Source organism: Neofelis nebulosa, chromosome 4 (genome assembly GCF_028018385.1).
Source record: "Neofelis nebulosa isolate mNeoNeb1 chromosome 4, mNeoNeb1.pri, whole genome shotgun sequence".
NCBI lineage: Eukaryota > Metazoa > Chordata > Mammalia > Carnivora > Felidae > Neofelis > Neofelis nebulosa.
In genome coordinates this window covers 86,913,254-86,932,073 of record NC_080785.1, presented here as the reverse complement: position 1 = coordinate 86,932,073, position 18,820 = coordinate 86,913,254, and the positions used below count along the sequence as shown (strand labels likewise).

The window sequence follows — 18,820 nt, the reverse complement described above, 5'->3', positions numbered from 1 at the left end:
CAAGTAATTACCTCATTATACATTCCCTTGGACACATGTATCAAAGTTCCCACCTTCACATGAGAATTAAATATTGGTATGTGGTAACATTTCAATTTCACAACTGAGTTCTGCCTACAGAGATCTAAGTCACAAATCACTCCAGGTTGGGTAAAGAATCCAGTTTTAATATTTTTTCTTGAATAATCAGAGTTTACACATTTTTATCTACTGTCAGCCCTGAAAACTTCAGATTCTATTAATTTTTCTGTTTGAGTCTTGTTTGAGGGAATGTGTTGAAGGAATACGTGTTGCTCATTTACAATATTTTTAGTTTTTATTTTTCCTAATTAACCTTTTGATTGTCTTATGCACATCAACAATTTAATTTTGTGCTGAGATCTTCACCTTAGGAGTTTTTTTTTTTTTTTTTAAATGGTTCTACTCCTAGAAGATAAAGAAAGGAAAACTTTACTAACAGTATTGGTAATAAAATATTTTAAAAATCAGTTTGGAAAAAAAGTCCAGAAAGAAAGAAAAAGATTAGGTTGAGTCCATATCACCAGGGAGTTCAAGATTAGCATTTCGGTTCCTTTGGCCAGTCATAAAGATGGTCAGCAAAAATAGGATAAAATTAATAAAAAATGAGTGTGATGAACTATACAATACAAAACCAAACAATTTTATTGACATCTGACCTCTGCGTGAAGACCTTGCAATGTTGCCTTTTGTGACAAGTAAGAATTTTGCACTAAACAGCCGCATAATTAAATATGACGGAGGATGTTTCCAGCAATCTGACTTAAAAATGGGATTACCTCATTTGAACTACACAGAAATCTTGACAGGGTAGAGTAAGCATTTCCCATGACAGGTAGATTATGTCTAACTCAATAGTAATGCCACATAGAGATTTACCTTTTTAGTCATGATGATAACAAACTTTACAGTGTAATTGTCTCATTTGATTTATAGCTATAATCTAGGACCCTTAATTGTATTAAGGCACTGTCCATTATTCTCTCACAAAGAAGAAAGCTAATAGCAGAAACAGTAAAATTCAGTATTTTATTTTGACCAATGTCTCTATGTGCTACATCATTCCTACGCAGCTATGATCTTCATGGCAACACCCAAAGAAATGTGTGACACTCACTCTATGAAGTAGACTTCACCCTTCTCTGTATAGGCCATTTCCCAGTTATCAGGCAATGGGTCTGACTCCTCATTCTCTTCAGGTTTAGTTGGTTTTGCATCATCCATCTGCTCCTTCAGCTCTTCAGGCTGACTGTATACTGGTGCAGGATAAGGCTGGGAGGGTGTCTCCCCTGAGGCACCTGCACTCTTGTCTTCATGTTCACTGGATTCTACAAGAGAACAAGAGCATGCGGTCAGTCACTCTAGCCACAGTAACTTCTCAGTGATGTGGAGTATGATGCACCAGGGTAAATAAGCTCTAGGAATAGGAAAAGCATCATTGCAAACATCTCTGACAATGATCTCTAGGCCTATCTGAGTTCCCCTTTCACTTCTCATTCTTCTCTATCCTTCATCTAATTATTGCTGATTACTGAACTGGAGGACCATTTCACAACACAGGTGTGGTAAGCAGAATAATGACTCCTTAAAGATGTTCACATCCTACTTCCTGGAACCTGTGAATGAATGTTACCTTACATGGCAAAGGAGAATTCTCAGATCTGATTAAACTAAGGGCCTTGGGATTGGGAGATTATCTTCAATTATTTAGGTGAGCTCATTGAAATGACGAGTGTCCTTAAAAGTGTAATAGGAAGACAGAAGAGGAGGGTGAAGGGGAGATGTGACACTAAAGAATGGCCAAAGAGATACAATGCTGCTGGCTTTGAAGATAGAAGGGGACCAACCAACCACAAGCCAAGAAATGTGAATGGCCTCTAGAAGCCGGCAAATTAAGGGTATAGATTCTCATCTAGAGCTTCTAGAAAGTAACACAGTCCCACTGACACTTTGATTTTAGCCAAGCAAGACCCATGTCAGAGTTCTAACCCACAGAGATGTAAGACAGTAAATCTGCATTGTTTTAAGCCATTAAGTTTGTGGTAATTTGGTACAGCAACAAGAGAAAATTAATACAACAGAGTAAAACCTAAAAGAGATACATATATTAAAAGTAATTGGTAACAGGCTTGGAGGACAGACCCAAGAGTCTGAACATGTAGGTAGCACAAGCTCCAGAATGAGGAAAAGGAACACATAGAGAAGAAATAATAACTCAACAACAACAAAAAAAATAGAAGAAAATTTACCTAAGATGAAGAAACACTTGAGTTTGCAGACTGAAATGGTTCACTGAATCTGACGCCAGATTAATGAAGCACATAGACTCCTAAACACATCTAGGTCAAATTTCCAAACTCCGATGTTAAAAAGCAACTTTAGTAGCTCCTGCACTGAAGAAACATGATTACTTACAAAGAAAAGAGGAACAGAAGAACATGAGATCTTTCATCTGTGATACTCTAAGCTCAAAGAAAATAAGGTAACATCTATAGTAACTTGAGAAAAAAAAGTACAGCAACTAAAGTAACTTAACTCTACCAAAATATTATTCCTCTATCCAGGCAAAAGAAAGTCATTTTAAACATACAGAAGTTCTGAATAGGTCCTATCCATGCATCCTAATTAAGGACAACATTTGAGAAATTACTCTAACAGGATCATGGGGATTCAATCAAGGCAGATATCTCAAAATAGGGAGAGAAAAGGAGAAAATAAAAATTAAGAAGTAAATCCTGCATAATATATCTAAATATAAATGGACGATGATCACACTTTTGGAAATTTGTAATAGGTGTTAAAAACAAATTCATGTAAGACAAGAAAACATTATATGGAAAATCTAATACCGGCATGGACTTTAAACTACATGTTGGTTAAGTTCAGGTTCTAGAGGGTGGAGAAAAGGTAGGGAAAGAAAGACATTTTAAAGGTCTGAAAGGGGCACACCAGAAAATGGGTTAACAGGATCATTTTAAAGTCTACCTTTCCACAGGATTAGATTATTGGGCAAGTGTTGTGGTCAAGGTGTAGACGTAATAGTATAATGAGGATATTTTTAAAATATCACCTAATGTATAGTCTCTCTGAGCTATTCAGAATTTCTTTTTCTTCCCATTTAGCTTTTCTGCCACTAACGAGAGACTATGAGTCTTATCTGTCAAAGAAGAGTAGATTTGGTGTTGTCTAGAAAAAGAAATATTTTGGGGTAAATAAAAAGAAAGATATAATGCAGAGTAAATTCCTGCAAGATAAGATGGTGTGATTGGGAGAGAAATTCAAAGGGGGAAATATTCAGGTTTAAGACACTGCGTGGTTCATTCAGGGATTCAGTACCACTATCTTCAGGTTTGGTCTGGGTGTGATGTGGTAGTGATGAGCAAAGGGAAAGCACAGAAAAGTTCAAGGGAGCCCAAAGGAGAAGAGGCCTCTGAACTGCTTTAGTTTAGCACTTTGGGAGAGATGTTTCCTGCAGAGTGGCTCCACGTCTCCACTGGTGGGTCAGAACAGAGATAGTGAATAAAAAAAATTGGCAAATACCACTCCAAGACTCCCCTGTGGTATGGATGTCACCAAAAGTCCAAGTATTCCCCAGTGGGAGATTTGGAAAACAACTCAAGAGTAGAGAACCAGAAGGCCTGCAGAGTCACTATGGCTTCCTCATCTGTAAGCTGTGGTAGAGACAGCTTAACCCAAACACTGGAAGGAGAGTCCTATTGACAGATGCCAGTGTAAGGATAGGACAGTCAACTTAAAAATATGAAAGTCTACAACCATTTGGGAACATAACCAATAACTATTAACATTAAAAATATACATATACAAATGCACATGTTCTTTGGCAAAGTAATCCTGCTTAATATATATCTCTATATATGGGAATATATCCTCAATAGATAGATAGATAGATAGATAGACAGAAATATATCCTCTAGAAAAAAGGTGTTATGGTATAAGAATACATATATAACAATATATATTGCAGTATATGTAATAATAAAGCCCTGAAAATGGTTTTAATGCCTAACAATGAAAATATGATTAAGTAAATTGTGGTTATCATTACCATGGAAAACTGCAGTTTAAAAACAATGAATTAGATGTGTATCTATTGAACTGAAAAAGATGCTCATAATTACTACTCAAAGAGTAATCCAAGTTGCAAAGTAATATATATTGTTAATCCTATCTTTAAAAAATAAGCAAACACCAAGTTCTCTTAGATATATGCATATAGCTTTGCATATAATTATATGAACATGAAAACAGGATGGAAGATGTACAATGTATTGCCAAATTTGATTACTTAAGGATAGTAAATTTAGATGGGGTGGAAGAAGTCGTGTTTATGTATCTCTGCATTCATTGGCTGTCTATTATATTTATAACTTTAAAAATTAATAAAGGTAATTTACAAGGAGTGAAATAAAGTTGAAAGCTACCTTTGTCTCAATCAGTTGCTTAGATCAATGTTTTCCCTACATGCATCAATCTCAGAGGGCCATATTAAGGTATCTATAAGAATTAGTAAGTATCTATAAGAATTAGTAAGCACAAGAACATGTTACCAGCTTTCATGGTTTTGCCCTTAAAAAGAAGACTTTATTAAAAGAATATGGGTGCAGTCTTCCAGCTGATTCCTCATAAAGAATTGGCCTTTGTAAATATGTGGGAAAGAAGCAGCAAGAAAAGATACCATTGCTCTCTTGAGATGCTCATTGCTGTACCTTATTACATATAATTACCAATACACGAAATACACTGCTCTCAGGTGTTTCCAAATGTCATGTTGTATTTGAAAAGTTAAAATGCAAGGTCATGTTCTGAAATATTCACTCATTCAATATTCACTTAATCAATATTTATTAAGCACGCAATTGTCAGGAACTCAGGACAGAAGAATGAACAAGAGAGGCATGATCCCTGCTCTTGTGGACCTCAAAATATGTCAAGATGTGTAATCTTTAAACAATTTTAAGTGTGATGAATGCTTTCCCAGGCCAATCTGGGATATTATGCATATGCATTCACCTAATTTTATATAAAGAGTCAAGGAAAGCCTTTTTTCCCCAATGTGCTACTGACCTGAAACTTGAAAAAGAAATCAAGAGACTTTTTTCAGAGGAAGGTAATGGAGAAAAAAAAAAATCAATAAACAAGCGCTTAATTAGGCAAGGCCTTAGAAACCATGCTCAGAATTTGGGGCTATATCCTAAAAGCAATGAGAATACGTTGATGTGTCTTAATCAAGGAGACAACACAACCAGATTTTCATTCCCCACAAAGATTCCCCTTAACTATTCTGGGGTTTTAAGAATGGCAAGAATAGATATTTACAGATCAGTGGGGAGTTATTTTTGTGCTCCAGATGAGAGATGATAGTGGCCTGGGCATGGAATGAGTGGACTGAAAAATATTTAGAGGGTAGATTTGCTATGATTAAAAAAAACTGGACAGATAAGAAAAAAATGAGACGTCACGGTAAACCTGGTGGCAAAGCCATTCACTGAGATAGAAAATATGACAGAAGGAGCAGGACTGTGTGGGGAGATAGAGGAATATGTGTATTGTTTTGGGCACATGGAGACAGAGGTCCATGCCAAACTCACAACGGACATGTCATGTCAAAGAGTGCTTGGCTGGAGAGAATCAATTCAAGAAACAACAGAATATGGCTAGACTGTATTATAATTTATGCCAGGGGAGTGAATGAAATTGCCTGGAGAGGCAGTGTAGCAAGTGGAAATTGGAATCCCTAGAGCAGCTGTCTGAGGAATTCCCACATTTAAGAGTCAATGAGAGAATGATTAGGAAAGAACAGTCAGGAAAGTAATAGGAAAACCAGTTGATCTTCATGCCATAGAAGCCAAACAAAGGGCAATGAGGAGGAAACACTTACTACCTTTGGCCAAAGCTTCTAAATAGTCCACAATATAAGGGCATCACATCTATTGAAATTAATGACATGGAGGAGGTCACTGGGGTTATTAGCTACCAGTTATGGTAGTAGTTATAGTGGAATGGTGGGTGCAGAAACCAGGTTGGAATGGACTAAAGAGTGAATGAAAATATATAATATGCTGACAGAGAATTCATTCAAGAAGCTTAGATATGAATAAATGTACTTTTTTTTTTACTTAAAGTTGAGTCTTTGGAGATGTCTACAATTATATTTATTGATGTGCCAGAGATTACGGTGACAATTTCTTTCAGTTTGTCTAACATGTGTTTAACTCATTCATTCTTTTATTCTTATCTAATGGATTAATCATTACATTAGCAAACACGAATTTAATACCTACAATGTGCAAGATACTTGAAAAGAGCTTAATAGGGGAGAGAAGAATTTTATCAGGCTGGGTTGATAGGAAGTAATCAACTAGTAATGAACTGTAATCAACTGTAAGTAATCAACCAGTAATGAACTGGGTTGATAGGAAGTAATAAGTAGCACCTACTTTCTCTATCTGAACAAAATAAGAGAAAAAAATGAGTAAGGCAAATGGAGAACTGTAACATTCCCAAATTTACTATTCATAAAGGCCAATCTATGGATGTAGTTTATGGTCAGAGTCAAGGGCTTCTGGTGAAACCCAGAATCAGGCAAATTGTATCCACAGGCAGCACAGAACCAGGGCAGGCCACCCATGCAGGGGCAGAATCTATTTTCAGAAGATGAATGTAGAACATTAAAAGGAAGAAAAAGAGGAGTTGAGTCAAGCAGGCCCAAATATCCTTCTAAGATGCATCATTCAGATAAGTCACGCCCATTCTGCCTGGGTAGCGTAGGTTAAGGTGCCAGGAGAGTGCAAATTAAGTACCTTCTTTGACATGTAAGACAACATGGTGGATAGAGAGGAAGTACCTCCCCCCAACTCTAGGTAACTACATACAGTACTATCATAATGATTTACTAAGTGATATTCAATGACACTAAAGAGTTATATACAAATTTCTAGGATGGCAATATAGCATATGGAAATAATAATACCTAAGGCAACTGTCTGAAGAATTCCAATACTTAGCACTCAGTGAGAGAAGGAACTGGCATTCCATTTCCTATATTACTATGACAGTGTTGTCAATTAATTAATTAAACATTTGTTGAGACCCTACTAAGTGCCAGGCACTAGGTTAGGCAGTGGGTAGTCAAAGAGAATGTGGTCCAAATGGTATGCATTGTTAGTTTGCTAGCGCTGTCATAACAAATACCACAAACTGGATGCCTTAAACAATAGAAATGTGTTATCTTACAGTTCTGGAGACTAGACGTCCTAAATTAAGGGTTTGGCAGGGCCATGATCCTTCTGGAGGCACTAGAGAAGGATCTATTCCAGACCTGTCTGCTAGCTTCTGGTATTTACTTGGTTTATGGTAGCAGAATTCTAGTCTTCATATGGCGTTCTTACTGTGTACATGTCTGCGTCTCGATTTCCCCTTTTTATGAGGACACTAGTCATACTGGATCAGGGGCCGGCTTACTCTAGTATGACTTCATCTTAACTAATTGCATCTACAATGACCCTATGTCCAAATAAGTTTGCTTTCTAAGATTCTGGTGACTTGGACTTTAGTATAGAAATTGGGGAAAGGGTTCAATGCAACTACTTACATAATATATTAGGTGAGTTCAGCTTACAATTCACTGAACAGTCATGCTATCTCATAATAGTTTCCCTGCTTCATAAGAAAAATAGAAGATAACTTTACTGCATTTTGGATAATATGATTAAGTCTTTCTTCTGTGAGGCTTATTATTTTTAATCAGATATGTTGGGTAATGTATAAGTAACTGAGAATGTACCCATTAAGAACAGAATGGATTACAAAAAATAGACTAGTTTTTAAAAAATTTTAAGTTTACAGCAAAATTAAAGAAAAGTATAGAGATTTCCCATATATTCCCTGCGTACCCTCCATGCATAGAGCCTCCCCATTACAAATATCCCCCACCAGTGTGGTACATTTGTTACAACTGATGAACCTACACTGCCACATCATTATCACCCAAAGACCATAGATTAAATTAGGGTTCACTGTGGATGATACATCTTATGGGTTTAGACAAATGTATAATGCTATGTATATGCCATTATAATATCATACCAAGTTTCACTGCCCTAAAAATCCTCTGTGCTCTGCCTATTCATCCCGGCCTCCCCCTCTAACTCCTGGCAACCACACTGATGCTTTTACTGTCTTCATAGTTTTGCCTTATCCAGAATGTCATATGGTATAGAGCCTTTTCAGATTGGCTTCTTGCACTTAGTAATGAGATGCACTTAGTAATATGTATTCAAGTTTATTGAATGTATTTTAATGGCTTAGAGCTCATTTCTCCTTAGGACTGAAAACATTCCATTATCTGGATGTACTACCCAAACTGACTTTTACTACTAAAAGGGTGGGAAAAAACAGATCTTACATGCCAACCAAGGGTGCACGTATAGCCACTCCTGTTAACATGCCTCTCTCTCTTCTCACGGACTTCAGCTTAGACAAGCATGGGTGTAGATGTGCCCACACACAGACCTCATATATGTCAGACCTACAATTTGGGAAGTCCTGGACTATTTAAATTTCGACTAAGAAGGGACCAAATAATCCAGGTATATGCTTTACTTTTATAGCACTGTGAAGCTATTTCTTGATTGGAAGTAGCCATGTAGAATTGTCCTTTTTGACTTCCAAGACAAATTTCTCAGCCTGGTCTTATTGTTAAATCTAAACATGAATTTTTGGGTATGTAAATGTAATTTTTTTCCTAAGATGCTTGCTGCTGAAGTGAACAGACTTTATCAAACACTGACATTTTTTCTGAGTATTCCGTTTTGCATTTCTAGGTCACTTAGATGCCTTATGAACCAGAGCAAGGCGTGTTTTGTTTTGTATCACTAACAATAGAATCAAAGAATATTTCAATAAAGAAGGAACATCTCTTTTTAAAGAATGATAATGATAAAAAAATTTCCTTTGACCAGAACTGTTGAATTTCCTAGAAGCTCTACAGAGACACTGAGACACAAAACAGACATTGACAATGCAGTCTTATAAAGGAGGACCTATAAAAAACCATATTTTACGTACACCTTTGCTGTTGTGAAGATTTAAGAAATATAATTTCTTTCCTCTTTCCTAATGTAATGGTGTTTTGTTGGATTTAGCAAATGTTTTTCTTCTTCGCATAAGAAAATAAGAAAAACTCAAATATCTGTACATTGTAGAGGGACTGCAAGTCATTTAATTGGAAGAGAATTAAATGTATGCATTTTTACATAATTCAGTCCACCTCACATAAATTCTATAGCTCTGGTCTAGTCTAAGGTGTTGAGATACAACAATATGTATTGTTGCCATTCCATTTGCTTACATGTTTATCGCCCTACAAATATCTAACACATTGCCTTTTGGACACAAGACTAAGAATAAATCAGAATGCCATTGTTTTGAATGCCCCACTCAGTTTTATTAAAGAATAATCAGAAACCAAGATAAAACCATTTCAAGAAGAATGCCTGTTTTATGTTATCCATATTTTCACTTGACATGGTCAATGCATGTAGTTAATGTTGAAATTTATGTAATTGCCATCCTTCGAAACAAGGGAAAAACAATGTTTTTAACCTAGACAGGAAATTGTTGATTTTATTTCTTGAACTGTCATAAAATTTGAATTTCCAAAATTTGGTTTACCCTGTGAGAGCTCTGGGATTTATATTTCTAATGGCTATGTGACAAATTTTAATGAATCTAATCATTTGTTTCCCTCCTGTCTTCATATTATTTCTTCAGAAATAAGCATAGCTAGAGAGCATTTGAGGGAAAAAAAAAAGATTGTGAGGAACATATTTGTAGTTGATAAGAAAAGAGAATAGGAACAATCTGAGATAATTTTTTTCTTTTGATTTTTGTTTAGTGCTTCTAAGGTAACAACAAACACACTCCACAAGAAACAGAAGAACATAATTGCTAAGGCTGGTGTCAGACTGCCTGAGTTTGAATCTGTTCTTTACAGTCTGAGGTTGGGGAAATTATTTAATCACTCTGGGCATGTCTCACTTTCCTTAAGCATACAATAGGGATAATAACATACCTCCGTATAAGCACTAGATGTGGCATGCATATAAATTGCTTAGAACAGTAGGTGTTCAATAAATGTTATATATTATTATCAGTGAATTCTACTACTTCAAAAACACTAAGTAAATCACATAGTGAAATCAGTCAAGCAGTCTAAATAGTCTTTCCCCACAGAAACAAGAAGTGTAGTCAAGTTTGTATAATTTTAAAGATATTACTTTTTTTTTAATATCCAATTTCTGGGGCACCTGGGTGGTGCAGTTGGTTGAGCATCTGATTCTTGGTTTTGGCTCAGGTCATGATCTCGTGATTTCATGGGTTTGAGCCCCGTGTCAGGCTCTGTGATGACAGTGCAGAGCCTGATTGGGATTCTCTCTCTCTCTCTCTCTCTCCCTCCCTCTCTTTCCGCCCCTCCCCCATTCACATACTCTCTTCTCTCAAAATAAATAAATAAACTTTAAAAATGCAATTTCTAACAAAAGAGATACACACAAAGCTAACATTTCCTTTTAAAAAGGTGTTTACACACAAAGCTAATATTTCCTTTTAAAAAGGTGTTTACATAAATTGAGTTTTCCTTCCTTAGTTGAGACATGTTGTGTGGTTAAGTGATTTAAAGGAGGAAAATTCTGAGGATTTTCAGAATCCACACTTTTTTTTTTTTTTCAAGTTCTGTATTATCCTGTAGAGTTCTGCATTTGATTTTGCTGGGCACGAGGGGCTGCTACCGAGCAATGAACTTGGCAGCACTTTGGCACCACTGAGGGTATAGACTGAAAGCAGAATCAGAGGCTTAGCCCCCCGATTTTATATTAGCCCAATGCTTAGTCTCCTCATACATTACTAGGGCAACCTTGGTTTTCAAGTCTTTTTAGAACAGATTGCTCCTCACTTTCGTTTCTGCTCATTTGTGGTAGTGACCAAAGTGGTGGAGCATGAAGATTTACCTTGCTTTCTTGCAAACTCAGTAATCTCATCAAAAAGTGTATTTGTTATACTAATACAAGGTCTTATTGCATTTTAGTGGGGGAGGGGGCTGTCAGAGCATGGTCCTCCCTTCACTTCTAGAAGCTGAAGTTCTTAGTTAAAATTTGAACCACAGGGTCTTATAAATGAATGAACATTTCAAGGGTTGACTCTTAGATAAGAGACAAACATCGTTTCAATTGATTTTCTATTATGACCATACTATAGATTATATCCTATAGTGAAAAGTGGGGAGCATTCTGTCTTCAGAAAGGAAGCAATCATGTAGTGGCCACCTGTGTTCTATGTAGCCAGTAGATTAAAAGAAGTCAAGATTATAACTTCTTTTTTTTTTTTTTTATTTTTTTTTCAACGTTTTTTATTTATTTTTGGGACAGAGAGAGATAGAGCATGAACGGGGGAGGGGCAGAGAGAGAGGGAGACACAGAATCGGAAACAGGCTCCAGGCTCCGAGCCATCAGCCCAGAGCCTGACGCGGGGCTCGAACTCACGGACCGCGAGATCGTGACCTGGCTGAAGTCGGACGCTTAACCGACTGTGCCACCCAGGCGCCCCAAGATTATAACTTCTTGATCACAGAGTGCTCTTACCAATTTTCCTAAACCTTCTAAAATAAAAAGAAGGATTATACTATGGGTGCTAAAATGTTTGCATTTTAAATGATTAATGAATTTTTGCTCATCATTTAAAAAACTAATTACTTTTTTGATGTAGTAAAATATGCACATGGACGAAATCCAAAAGTACAAAGGGAAAACACAACGCAAAGTAGGCTTCTCTCCTGTTTATACTCCCTGTGCTGTAGCTAGCCAGTTAGCAAAGAAGATTACTTTTCTGCTTTTTCAGAGATATTTCTATATACACTGATTACTGACTTGCAGTGTTTCTTTTTAACTTCTTAGTTCTCCTAAAGTGTTTCTAAGTTCTAAAAAAATGCATTATATAAATTCTTTTTAAAACTTTTTATTTAAATTTCATCTAGTTAACATACAGTGCAATATTAGTTTCAAGTGTACAATGTAACGATTCATCCCTTCCATACAACACCTGGTGCTCATCACAGGTGCACTCCTTAATCCTCATCATCTCTTTAACTCATTCCCCCACTCTCCTCCCCTCTAGTCACCATCATTTTACTCTCTGTCGTTAAAAGTCTGTTTCTTGGTTTGCCTCTCTTTTTCCCATCTCTTGCTTGTTTGTTTGTTTTGTTTCTTAAATTCCACACGGGAGTGAAATCATATGGTATTTGTCTTTCTCTGACTTACTTGGCTTAGCATAACACTCTCTAGCTCCATCCATGTGGTTGCAAATGGCAAGGTTTCTTTTTTTATGGTTGAGTAATATTCCATTGTATATATATACACCTCTTCTTTATCCATTCATCAGTTGATGAACCCTTGGGCTGTTTCCATAATCTGGTTACTGTAAATAGTGCTGCAGTAGATATAGGGTGAACATATTTCTTTGAATTAGTATTGTTTTATCCTTTGGGTAAATACTTAGTAGTGCAATTGCTGGATCATAGGACAGATATATTTTTAACTTTTTGAGGAACCCCTTTACTGTTTTCTACAGTGGCTGCAAGAGTTTTCATTCCTAACAACAGTGTATGTAAATTCTTTTCATATAAGATATGTGAAAGAGATGAGGTGAATGAGAAGAGATGGCCCTTAGACATGGTGGCAATTTATATATATTTATGTAAAATTATATGTGTATAAAAATAAACTTAGAATAAAATATTAGAATTAGGGAAAGTTAGGGTAATGATTAACTGAGTTTATGACCAATTGAGGAAAGAGAAATTCCCAGTCCTGTCAAGAAATGACCTTTTATCTGTAAAATTTGTAACCAAATTGCATTTCACCTATTCAGGAAGATAGGCAGGGAAATGTGAATTACTAAGAAAACATGTTCAATACCTCAAAATTATTTTTCATCTATATCTAAAACCCTCAGTTGGTTATAGTTTCTTTGAAGCACTATAAGAACAATATGTGAAATTAAGAAAATAGAAAAGTCAAGGTCTAACCACAAGCAGAAGATGACAAAGAAAAAAAATCCAAGATTTAAAAAACTAAATTGTAAAGATTTACTAGAAAGATTAGTAGAGGGAATTATTTCCCATTAATAAGGGAGAAGAGCTGCCTTAATAAGTGTATCTTCTTTCTGCAATATTTCATTTTTAACATTTTAGTAAAAGTAGACTAGAATAATGGCAATAAAATGAATCCCAATATATATATAACTTTGAAACTGTATATGTCATTTGATTTTAATAAATGTAATGAATTTGGAAGATGTTTATTATATAGAACCAAGTCCCACAAGCCCTCAACTAACTTTGGGTGAGAGAAACTGATATAAGTATTGAAAATATTCAAAGACCAAAGCAAGATACAAATGAAATATAGGATATAAATGTGCAGAATCTTTTAGATCTTGCTTTCAAAATTCTGAAAATATTCCACGAGACTAGTACTATGTAAAACATAATAGCCCCTTGTGAAGTTTTAGGAACATCAAAAGGTCTGAAAGAGAAAAAGAAGAAGACCTTATTTCATTTTGATCATGATAATTCAAGTGCTATTCTTTGGAGCCAAATTGAAGTCAAGGTATTATCCAATGAGAGCAAGAAGTCAATTAGGAGGGAAAATATGAGGCTGCTATTCCCAGCAATGAAGCTATGTAGAAGGAATGAGTGCACACAGAGACCTTCCCTCTTCAGGAACAAAGTCCAGGCCTCACCCAGAAATAACTAGAGCACTCTGTCTGGCAATAAAGGAGCTGAGATTTCACACTGAAATTATCGTCACTGCTTATGAGGAGAAACGGGAGACAAGAAAATGGAACACAGAGCGAAAATCAGACCTAGAGAGAATGGATGGCTATGATTAGAAATACGATGAAGCTTTAAGGATGCCTGGAGCACATGAAGCCACTTAAATATTGCATCCCATCCTCAGGCTTCTGCAAGTGCTATACAAACCTGAGAGTTACCCTGGTTGTTCTTGCTCTGCACTCCTTGTTCGTCTATCAAATCTCTCTCTCCTACACATCACATCCTACACAGCTCGGAGAAGTAGAAAAATGCTCTCCACAAAGGTTGAGTGCGAGATCCCTAAGATGCTGAATCAGTTTGAGGGCACGAAGAGGTTCAAATAATGCATCGTTTTTAGTTTAATAGCAAAGTGAGCTGGCCTTGACTTGAAGTGACATTCCTGAAACGACTCATGATTTCAATTTTCCCCCAGTGCTGTAGATAAAATTACTACTGTAGTTCATAACCATGAGCTCTAAAGTGATTATCTTATTACTTTATAATCACACTCAGAGCATTTTACAATTAGGGCAGTTTTAACTTTCAAATAATCCTTTTAAGAAAAGATGCTCCCCATTTGTAAAGGGAATATCTAATTTTAGAAGGTTGATTTAAAATAGACCCAGAAATTTGCCCCTCCAATGGAAAGATAAACCCTACTACTGTGTTTGGGAACAAAATCATAAAATTAAGCCTCCTCAGAGTGAAAAAGAAAAAAAAAAAAAGATCTGAGTGGATACACACATCACAGTCTCTGTGAACCCACACAAAAATAAGCAGGGGATAGGCGGCGTTGGGGTGGTTTCAGAGTGGGCTATTATTCACAGGAAAACAGCGAGATTCACTACGGAGGACATAATTCTTTTGACAGTGACAGGACCTCATTCACAAAACCAGGACTGATGGTGCAGGCACAGTCAGCGTGCCAAGCGGCACAGGACCTGGATGCGGGTCCCTAATGGTGAACTGAGATCATTGCTGAGGACACTCGGTGATCACATAAGGGACACTCTGTTTGCTCTCTGGGAGATGCAGTTCATTTGCACTAATTGCGGGCTTGGGGGCCTGGAGAAGGCGGCTCTGTGTACACATACTGTATTCCCTTTGTTGGTGAAGGTAGCTCTCACGGGCCCTGTTCCTCCTGGCATTGTGTGTGTGTGTGTGTATTAACAGAGAGATTTAGCTGCCTTTAAAATATATGTGCATTTCTAATTCTTTGCACTAGACTTACTAATAGCTGGTGAGGGGAAGCTACAATATAATGGTGAATTACTTTCCGGAAAAGTTTAGCATATAATTCATGAAATAAAAGAAATCCAAGAAAGCTTAACCCAATTACTACGGTTTATAGGATTTTCTTTTCTTCAGAAAAGTTCAATCTTAAACAAAACTATGTACTTTTTATCCACCTATTTTATTTTATTTTACTTTAATTCCAGTACAGTTAACATACAGTGTTACATCAGTTTCGGGTGTAAAATATAATGATTCAACATCCACCTATCTATTTTTGGTATTTTCACAGAGAAAATGAAAAATTCTTATATCTAAGAATATACATTTAAAATATATTTCTACATAATTTTCTTTAGTTATCAAATAACTTTTGAGGGAATGGAAGATCAAGAATGTCCTATCATTTGGGGCACCTGGTCGGTTAAGCAACCGCCTCAGGCGGTTAAGCAGCCAACTTATGGTTTCAGCTCAGGCCACGATCTACCAGTTTGTTTGACGGAGCCTTGAGTGGGGCTCTGTGCTGACAGCACGGAGCCTGCCTGGGATTCTCTACCTCTCTCTCTGCCCCTCCCCCACTCATGCTTTTTCTCTCTCTCTCTCTCTCTCTCTCTCTCTCAAAAATAAATTTTAAAAAAAGAATGTCAAATCTTTCAAACTTAGAAGGAACACATGTTGAAGACCCTCAGCAGTGTAAAATGAGCATGAAATAAAGCTAATCATGTTGATGCAGTAAAGCTTTGACATTCTCTTAGAGGTTTGGTTGACTAAAGAATAAAGATTTATGAGATCTTGAGATATTTAAAGATATATACTAATCACTGACACAGCTAAACAAAAAGTAAAATTGTCCTCGTCCTGGCAGTGCTTATAATGTATGTGGGGATGCCAGACATATACATTATGAAAAGTGACCTATAAATACCAGGCTAATCAGTAGCTTCCAAATGAGTGAAGGCTGTAAATAGTACTTTGATAATTCAGAGAAAGACAGACTCAATTTTTCATCCTGGGAGTCAACGAGTGATTTCTTAGGAATATCAAAAATTTTAGTATATTTTGACCAAAAGAATAGGAGGTTACAATGTGGAGAAGGCCTTCTCAAACCCGTGGATGTGTTTTATGAGTGTGGGATGTGGATCAGAGAAGAGGTAGAGGAAGAGTAGGGACCAAAGCTAACAGAGATGTTTCAGTAAAATGTGGATTGTCCAGGGAGTCTGGGGGAGTAGAAACGGAAGCTCATCCAAGTTTTGGGAAGGATAGTTACGTGATCAAGTGCTGGTTCAAGAATCTTTCATTGATGGAGGAATAATAGGCAATCTGATAGGGATGGAGCCTGGAGGAATGTAGATCAGTTAGGGGACTGTGGTCCACAAATGAGGTGACACAGCAGTAATCTAGGATGGTGATACTTGGAAACAAGAGATTAAAACTACAGGTCCAGGATCTTTTATACCCAATAATATAGAACAAGCCTGGGGGGAAGAAGCATCAAAAAACCCAGAGCTATCTGGGTGAAAAGAAGAATTTGAAAAATCAAGCAAAGGCCTTTCTGAGTTGATCAGCTTGTCTCTTTTATGGGAGAAGAATTTAGGTAGAATGTTGTATTTAAGTTGCCATAGAAATTCCTAGCATGGGGAGTCCAGGGGGCAATAGTTAGAACTACAGCTCTGGAACACACCAGAAAAGTGAAGGCTGCAGGTAAATCTACAGTATTTGAAGCCATGCAGCTGGATGTCAACTCTAACACAATAAAGATGTCTAAATATAGATGAGGTTAATGTCAAGAAAGGTTTCCTGGGGATATGAATTTTAAATATCAGTTTAAAGACAGATTCTCTAAGATGATGTAAAGATATATCATCCTTGCAAGCATTAGATCTAACACCACAGCCACAAATTCAATAAAGGACAAATATAACAGAATACAATGTAATGAAATACACTGAGCTGAAAGACTGTGATTCTACTTGATGGAGGTCAGGAGTCATTTTGTCCTCAGCATGGTTAACAGCCCAGAGAAATGTGGCTGGAGAGAGGATGAGTTCAGGTGTTCCTGGGTCCAGATCTCAACTCTGTTACTAAATTAACTGTTACCTTAGTTAAGCACCTTTTAACTAAATTTCAGCATATTCTTTGTTAAGTATGCTATGATTATGAGATAAGAGATAAAATACATACACTATGTCTAGCCCATGTCATGAATTCATTAAAGGAGGGTTGCCACTGTTTATTTTATTTCATTTTTACTTTTGTAACTTTTAGTAGTAACATGCATAGAACTACATTTCTAAGGATAGAACTATATTGATTCCTATCACCAAACTGACATATGTCAGAAGAGAAACATTTCTGATCTGAGACACTGAAAGATCATTCTATGGCTTTTCTAGGTGATATGGGCTACATCCATCTGTTTGATGTAATTTTGAGCAAAACGGGAACCTAGCATAAGGTAGTTCACATAAAATATATGAATATTTATTGATAATGTTAGTAGAGCTCCATGTAGAAATTATATATTTAAAGGTGGTCACCAACTTTACATGAATATGGCCTGAAAATACAAGGAATATATCATTCTAAGTATAAGTTCAAAGGAGAAAAAAGTGAAGAAAATGAGTAACAGAAGTAAATTGAGGACTCCTCTAAAATCTATTATTATTTACATAGAGAAAATAATTCATTTTGGTAAAGTGTATAAGGATTTAAAATTGGTAGGTTTTATGTTTAAATACATACAGAATATTATAAGAAATAGGATTTTTCTTTATATCCACAGAGCTGAATAATCCCAGTTGTAGATGACTTCAAGAAATGAAAGAAATTAGAAACTTTTGTTAGGTAGAAACTTAGAATGCCACTTTTAAAGAGGTATAAGTAAAATAGTGATCATGCGTCTACACATTGCTGAGAAACATATTTATGCCTCTATTTGGTGCTATAAGATTCAAGATAGCATAGCCGCTAAGATCATGGGTTCTTTATATTTCTATTTGTATATAAATATATCTTATATTTATATATATTTCCTATATATAAACTCCAGCTACTGTGCAACTTACTTAAATATAGTGTACCTCGGTGTCTTAATTTGTAAAATAGTACCCAATCTGTAAAATCTATTAGGACAATTAAATGAACTAGTACATAGAATGAGGTTAGGGAGTTCCCAGCACATGGCAAGCATCCAAAAGAAGTTAAATTTTACATTACTTATTATCAGTATTTTTTGTAATGGAACAGAATTGCCTCAGTAAGCTTTTCTTATGCTCCAAATGTGCCTCATCAATGACACTATTTATGCTCTGAATTGACATCTGATATTAATTAGTATTATAAGCTCTTAGTCAAAATAGGGCAGTGTTAACTAAACTTTAAGCAACAATTTTCTCGGTATTGTTTGAAGTTCTTTATATCTGGTGAATGTGTATGGAAAGAAAACAAAGGCAGGATAAAGAGCCTGTGCTGGAAAAAATGTGATGAGGTTCAAAAGATGAAAAGCTGCCCATATGTATATGAGAGGGAGGCAAAGTGAATCCTAAAATTTCTATTGGAGAAACATAAAAGAAAACAAGGTTTTCTAATAAGGGATGACAGAGCAGTTCTCTGGTTTGGGGCTGTTTCCTCCATCTTTGAACACTGGGCGAAGAGCTGCCTAATTTATATGTCTCTTCTCCC

General features: G+C 36.2%; 1 protein-coding gene across 12 annotated transcripts in view; it reads right to left on the bottom strand.

Moving 5' to 3' along the window:
• Positions 1–18,820, bottom strand: part of MAGI2 (membrane associated guanylate kinase, WW and PDZ domain containing 2) — a 1,350,742-nt gene that overhangs the window by 472,858 nt on the left and 859,064 nt on the right. For all 12 annotated transcript variants that reach the window (XM_058725276.1, XM_058725278.1, XM_058725277.1 and 9 more), the window contains one exon: positions 1,136–1,346. In XM_058725276.1, coding sequence (XP_058581259.1) covers positions 1,136–1,346 — 211 coding nt within the window. The remainder of the gene's footprint in view (positions 1–1,135; positions 1,347–18,820) is intronic.